Source organism: Montipora foliosa, chromosome 1 (genome assembly GCF_036669935.1).
Source record: "Montipora foliosa isolate CH-2021 chromosome 1, ASM3666993v2, whole genome shotgun sequence".
Lineage (NCBI taxonomy): Eukaryota > Metazoa > Cnidaria > Anthozoa > Scleractinia > Acroporidae > Montipora > Montipora foliosa.
Window position 1 is genome coordinate 5,317,336 of NC_090869.1, and position 7,500 is coordinate 5,324,835.

The 7,500-nt window shown below is 39.7% G+C and overlaps 2 protein-coding genes across 3 annotated transcripts in view; both read right to left on the bottom strand.

Annotated features, from left to right (window-relative positions):
• The window catches only part of LOC138004047 (acid phosphatase type 7-like), a 24,944-nt gene extending 24,853 nt beyond the window's left edge, over positions 1–91 (bottom strand). The window contains exon 1 of one of the 2 annotated variants that reach the window (XM_068850478.1): positions 1–91. This exon is cut by the window's left edge and continues 296 nt beyond it. In XM_068850478.1, coding sequence (XP_068706579.1) covers positions 1–37 — 37 coding nt within the window. In that variant the 5' untranslated portion in view covers positions 38–91. The other variant, XM_068850549.1, reaches the window with a different exon arrangement.
• Positions 92–4,179: 4,088 nt separating this feature from the next.
• Positions 4,180–7,500, bottom strand: part of LOC138004305 (probable serine/threonine-protein kinase ifkC) — a 19,846-nt gene continuing 16,525 nt past the window's right edge. Inside the window, exon 8 of the mRNA XM_068850958.1 lies at positions 4,180–7,500. This exon is cut by the window's right edge and continues 1,975 nt beyond it. The gene's annotated coding sequence lies outside the window, so the exon portion shown is untranslated.

The window sequence follows — 7,500 nt, forward strand, 5'->3', positions numbered from 1 at the left end:
AATAATAAAGAGTCGAAAATAGCAACCTTCTGTACATGATGTTGGGAGCTCACAGCCGGATGTTACGAGCGATCAATCACGTGAGGAGATCGACTCGTTGCGTTACGGCGTTCGTGACTGACTGTGTTGTTTACGTGTTGTAATAAAAAAACGAGGATAAAGAATAAAAGAAAGCGTTTGTCGTTGAACTGATGTGGAAGAATTTGGCACGTTAAGACATTTCTGGTATGCTACGCCGTACGTGACAAAATATCAAGTCCGCTAAAAAATAAAACAAGTTGCATAATTTACAATCAAGTTGACAGCAATTAGCATCAGTTTGTTTGTTGACCAAATCAAATTCCTTGCAATTTATGTCACTTCTCTTGTTGTGCAATTCATGTATTCAAAACCCGCTCATTGAATGTCAAGCTCGATAATTTCAATTCAAGGTGCTTGTTTTATAAATCAAGAAGGGAGATAATAGCTTTTGATCAATTCTATTTTCGAGTGGGACTGCACGAGTAATGGCGGGCAACCCCCTTATTGTCCCAATAGAGAGTTTAAGAAACGACGACTGCTACGGCAACGACAACACCAAAAAACAGTAATATCACCTGTTTATATGGGCATGTACTAAAACCAGGAACACCGGAACACCCCGGAACACCGGAACACTCCGGAACACTCTGGAAGTAACCCGAAACCCTCAATTTGGCTAACCCTAGGCCTAGCTAGGCCTTAAGTTGGTTTTTAGACCTAGGGTTAGCCAAATTGAGGGGTATCCCTAACTTCCAGGGTGTTCCGGAGTGTTCCGGTGTGCTAACCCTAGCCCTAAAAACCAACTTAAGGCCTAGCTAGGCCTAGGGTTACCCAAATTGAGGGTTTTGGGTTACTTCCAGGGTGTTCCGGTGTTCCGGTGTTCCTGCTTTTAGTACATGCCGTTTATATGAGGCGGGCCAGTCCGGTTAGGCCCGCTTTGCCAAGATCTCGGCTCATGCTTGTTTTTATTTAGTAAAATTTCGGTTCGTTTATATAAGAAGGCGGGCTGGCCCACTTGCCGAGATCCCGGTCTGAGCTACCGATATCTCGGCAAGTCAGGCTGAAAAATTCCTCATATAAACGGTTCAGCCCGGTTTGCTGAGATGAAAAATTCTCATGACGTGTGGGTTGCCTTGAAAACTTAGCCGGATTTGCATAATCACAGGAATATTTTTGCATCTTTTGCTTTAAAATGCCATTCCGTACTTGCCAGCGCTAAAATGAACCTTTCGTTTCGAACGTCAAAGCAAGAAAATTCACCAGGTTCCCCATGCATGCGTGACTTTGACGGTTACAAGACACGTAAACAAATTCCTAAAATTCATCCCGGTAAACCTGGCTGAAATCGTCCATATAAACACGTCATCCCTTTTACCGGGCCAGCCCTTCTAACAGGGCTGGCTCGCCTCATATAAATTAAACAGGCCCTAAAAGAGGAAGAAATTAGCATGCTGCACGTGCGGCACGCATTTTTGTAAGGCATTTCTCTCTCGTACTCATCAAAACAATAACGTGAAATGACCATTTTTCGGGTTTTGACGACAACATGGACAACAAACAGTGAATCTTTTGTTCTTTCTCTTTTCTTCAAATCCGTTCGTACGATTCTGGTTATCGAATACTTCGCCTATCTTATACAACATAAACAAATTGGAAACGTCTTGAAACTATTTTTAGCGGACTTGATATTTTGTCACATTCGGTGTAGCATACGTAGCAGTAGCATACTTTTCATTATGTCTAGACACGTACTGCTGCAGATCATTTTTCTCAGTCTAGGTTCCAGACCCCTATTGTTTACGATATATATATATATATATATATAGTTTTTAAAAATTGTAACGGTCACTTTTGAAAATGTGTGTTGACTAGCATACGAAACGTCAAGTTTTATAAAAATGCGTTGGAATACAATGTTTATCACCGCTGTTTGTGTTATTTTCCTAAAGAAACTTTAGTTAAGGTGGCTGGAACCAGTTTCACTACTTTTAAGGACCTTTTTATTAGAAGGGTTGTCACTACAAAACTGTATCACGTAAAAGAAATGTTACGGTACCACACCAAACACAAATTATTACTTAACAAAATGCGCTCCCGATTTTGACGTAAAAGGTTGCCATGGCAACATGAAAGCTCTCCAAAACCAACCTATATTTCGTCTTTACTTGCTTATATCTCACTTCTCGTTTGTTATTATGCAGTATCAGTTTTGTGGGATTTCAGACTCGGCCTTTATTGGTGGATAGCCAAACAGCGTGATTCCCCAGAACGGTCCCGTCGGACAAACCGTGACACTATCACATGAGATCGAGGTTATTTGTGCCAGAACAAGAAATCGTATGGCATCACGATCGATACCCCTGGGACATCCCGTGGAAATGACACGAACGCAAACGTATAATTTCTCATATCTTTCAACTGCGGAATGGATATGAAATGAAATTGAGAAAGATCATCACTCGAGCCTATTAAAAAATTACAGGCTGAAACAGGATACGAATCAATTTGTCAGCTGACCAAACGAAAAGCGGACTCTGGGGACGAGATTGTTGAGCAACGCTAGCTTTCACGCCAGCTGGGAGCTGATGAAGTGCGACCTCAAGTTACTTCTTGCAAGAGGTGAATGAAATGATTTTAGAATATGTGAATTTTCACTGATTCGACCTGCAGGACGGACATGAAATGAAAGTTAGAAAGATCACCGCAAGAGAATCAAACACTCAAGAGTGAGGTTTTCAGTGCTTGCTTGCATTTGACAGGATACCATAATGGTCTATGTAACGGAATTTTCACTGATCAAGCTATTTTTAGACGGGTTTTTAATAAGATTGGCTCGCACGAGTGACCATTCTCAATCCTTTGGGTAATAATTGCTCGTTCAACTGAACACTTGTGATGTTTTGTTTTAAAAAAAAACATCACAAGTGTTCCTTGTGATTAGCTGGAAAGGTCTGGTTTTGCGGGGAAATTAATCTAAAAATAACTCGGTCTGTAAAAATGCCGTTTCACAAATACAATGAAACTGTACGCCCTAGTCATTGGCTCCTGCGACTGATTAATAAGTTGCTAACCAACTGCAATGGTCTTTCTATTAAACTTTCAATTTAGTATTCTCTTTACTTGATGCGAAATGGCGGCTTGCGTGTCATGTGAAATCCAAAGAAATTAGCTTTATTCTCGGGGAATATTAACATTATTGGGAAAAAAGAAATTGCAGTTTAATTCCTTGGAATAAAAAAACAGACTGGTTAGTCGGCCGTTATGTTAAGGAGCGCGTGAGCGAGCGGCGAAAAGAAAAGGAGGAAGTTCATCACGTTTTTTGGATATGTTGCGCGACTATAGCGCATTGTTATTAGACAGAGCAAAAGAAACCGTCATGCTAAAATTTATCTTTCGCCAAAAATCAAAGAAACTTGTTTGCTCTTAGCTCATTTCTTGCCTGTTATCTACAGATATCAAGCAACTTTTCAAAAGAGAGAGACGAATTAGAATAAGATAATTCTCACTCTTTCATGATGACAATTAGCAGCCTACCGTTTCCCGTTTGACATTTCCCCTTTCCCGTTTCACGATGCTAAATTTCAATACACTGTAACCACTTTAATTTTGGTTTCGGCCTGAACACATCAAATCAAATGCATCAACTGAAAGTACTATCTCGATGGAATTTGATCGTCCAGGTGAAAGCAGTCCTGAGAAAGGCTGTTGGCAGTGACAGGATGTTTCAACAACCTGGTCATGAGCGGAAGTCATCTTCAGAGTCTGAAGACTGCCAACAGTACTTCTCACGACTCCTTTCACCCGGGCGATCAAATTCCATCAAGGTGATTTTTCAGGCATGAAACTCCTGGGTTTAAACCATTTTCTATTTTGCTTAAAAAAGTAAGTGCCATACTTATATCAACAAAGAAAGACCCGTCCAGGCCTTATGCTCAAAGACCTTAGCAATAAAAAGGTTTCAGCGCTAACAAGACCCTTTCCCAAGGAAGACCCCGACGAAAGGAACCACAATGGAGGACGCATAGCGCGAGGATGATCTGGCTCAATTATCCTTGATAATTGGCTAAGAGTGGTTAAGTGTTAGGATCTTCCTTTCTCCATGGAAATAGCCCCAAATTAAGATCTAACATTTGTGATCAAGGTAGACACACCTCGGCATACAACAGGAGAACCTTTTAATTTCATTCCATTCACTTTACAAAATATCAGCATAAAATCAAATTAAAATTTAAAACAGTAACGACTTTCTGAAAATCATTGAATAGCATTCAATCAAGTTAGCTATCATCCGCAAAAAACTGCTACTTCGCGATAAAAAAATATCCACATCATCTTAGGAAATATATAGAATAGAAATATCTATAGAATAATTTTAGACATCTGTCAAACATCAGTTTTCTTAGGTCTCCTATAATAAAGTAAGGAAATTTCAATTAGAAGTTGGCGCGGTTTTCAACTGTAGTGTCGAAAGGACTTATTTTTAGGACAGCTATCTAAAGGAAAAAGAGCGCCTGGGTTCTAGGTAGCCTAAACAACACAATCGCTTTGCGTCTATTGTGATTGACCACGCCTGTGATAAAGCAAAAATTTTGGATCTAAGGCACTCAGATGCAAACCGCTCCAAGCGAAAAACGTGTTTCATTTATCCATCAATGATAGCTAACTCGTTTCACTGCCTGCAGTGTGTAAAGAGGGAAGAACCTGCTGTAACCCACTAAACTATCAGCGTACAGATTTTTCACATTTTCCGAACAAACTAGAGGGTGAGTATACTTTCCTATATTCAATAGCTTTAACAGAATAATTACCTCGATATGTTACCTAAACCACATCTGAAATATGACAATTGAAAGGAGTCCTGAGAAAGACTGTTGGAAGTGACAGACGTTTCAACAACCTGGTCACGAGCGGAAGTCATCTTCAGAGTGAAGACTGCCAAAAGTACTTCTCAGGACTCCCTTCACCCGGGCGATCAAACTCCATTGAAGTGCTTTTTCAGGCATGAGAACTCCTGGGTTTAAACCATTTTCTATTTTGCATACAAAAGTGGCATTCTTATATGAACAAAGAAAGACCCTTCTGGGCCTTATGCGCAAAGATCTTAGCAATACAAACTAAGGCAGCGTTTACACGAACGTGGTTTCATTTGTAACTGCATCGATTTCGATGCGGTTACGCCTTCCGTTTACACGACACCGATCGAGACTGTTATCGAAACCGTGCCGATTTGAAACCGGTGCCAAAAGTGGAGCGTTTTCAAAACGATGCGGTTTCACCTGTCGTGTAAACGGCAAAACCGCATCGATTTAAATACGGTTACTATTTTGGCGCGAAATTTGCAATGTTCAATTTAAAATAGTGAATTTAGCACGTAGTGCAGCGCTCGCTTATACCATCACGACTTGGATTTTCTGGCGAAAACGGTTCCATGTAAACACTTCCAAACCGCATCGATTTTGACGCGGTTTCAAAGTCATGAAACCGTGTCGATGTGAAACCGCGTTCGTGTAAACGCTGCCTAAGGTTCCAGTGCTAACAAGACCTTTTCCCAAGGAAGACCCCAACAAAAGGACCCACAATGGAGGTTAAATTCTTGGGGCATTTCGCAACATGAAGATCAATCTCTGTCACTCCCCTTAAACAATGTTGAATTTTGTGCGCTTTTCGTGAACAAGCCTTAGTTATGGCGAAAAAGATGCTTGATTAACAAAAACGATGTTATTTCCAAATTTTCGCAACGTTTTTGTTGACTGTCCCAAGGAAGTTATCCCCCGTTGTACAATCTCCTTTGTGCACTTAACGATATTAAGACATGCACAGATGCTTACAGAAAACATGTGCATGCGGACATGAGCGAGGATGATCTGGCTCAATTATCCTGTTACGTTTTAGGACCTTCCTTTCTCCATGGAAATAGCCCCAAAGATCTAACATTTGTGATCGAGGTAGATACACCTCGGCATACAACAGGAGAACCTTTTAATTTCATTCCATTCACTATACAAAATACCAGCGTAAAATCAAACTAAAAATTAAAACAGTAACGACTTTCTGAAAATCATTGAATAGCATTCAAGCAAGTTAGCTATCATCCGCAAAAAAACTGCAACTTCGCGATAAAAAAATATCTATTTCATCTTAGGAAATATATAAAAGGCAAACCTTAAGTTCTCATTCGTTTCATGGTGTAAAAATTATAAGAATAATTTGAGATAAATATCAAACATCGGTTTTCCTAGGTCTCCTATAATTAGGAAGTTGGCGCGGTTTTCAACTGTAGTGTCGACAGGACTTATTTTTAGGATAGTCATCTAAAAAAGGAAGAGAGAATGGGTTCTAGGTAGCCTAAACACCATAATCGCTTTGCGTCTATTGTGATTGGCCAAGGTGATAAAGCAAGTATTTTGGATCCAAGCCACTCAGATGCAAACCGCTCCATGCGAAAAAACGTGTTTCATTTATCCATCAATGATAGCTATCTCATTTCACTGCCTGCAGTGTGTAAAGAGGGAAGAACCTGCTGTAACCCACTAAACTATCAGCGTACAGATTGTTCACATTTTCCGAACAAAAGAGTCTAGTATATCAATGTTTCCTTTACTATAGTCAATAGCTTTAACAGAATAACTACCTCGATATCTTACCTAAACCACATCTAAAATATGACAATTGAAACTAAAATACAGTACTTCTCGTTACTAAAAGTGTGATTGACTAGACAATATTATTGAGTGAGAAAGATAACGAGCAATAAAAACGGATAATAACAATTTAAAAACACTTCCGGTCATCCCAAAATACTCGCCCTAGATACAAGCGGGAGGTTTTTTAGGTTAAAACAAAATACTGTTCCGTCTTCAAGGTTTGTATGACTACATAATCTGATTCAAACAAAATAATTTCCCATCCTCAAAATTCCTTCCCACACAAAACTGCAAAATATGTCATTCAAAGAAAGTAATGCAAGTCTAGTCTAAAACTTGATCAAAACAAAGAAATGTCAACCTCCTCGAATATTTTGAATACATGCATACAACCTATAACCTAACTTTGTTTCAATAGCGTTCCTACCATTCCATTTGTACCTTCCACAACATTTTTCAACGCGAACAAGTTGGAATAAGCGTAAAATAGTTACGATGGCGCCACTTGCTTTTAATTAGGGACCTCTAGATTTAGGACGAGGACGAGGACGAGGACGAGAAGGGGGAAAGAGTTTTGACTGTCCGTTTTTATCGAAAATACTTCATAGAAAATTTATAGCTCGGACTATTAATCTTACTCTTTGTTAGCACTATAGGTTGCTCCGTTATTCTTACTGCTAGTAACTGAGCCTTTTTGCTAATCGAAAAATGCCAACACTGCTACGGTAACCGTGTTGTTGACTTGTTTGGACACGACGACATTTTTGCAAAACCTCGTACTAAAATGACGACCGTATCAGTATTAGTATTTCCCGCCAAAACGACGGTAGATTGC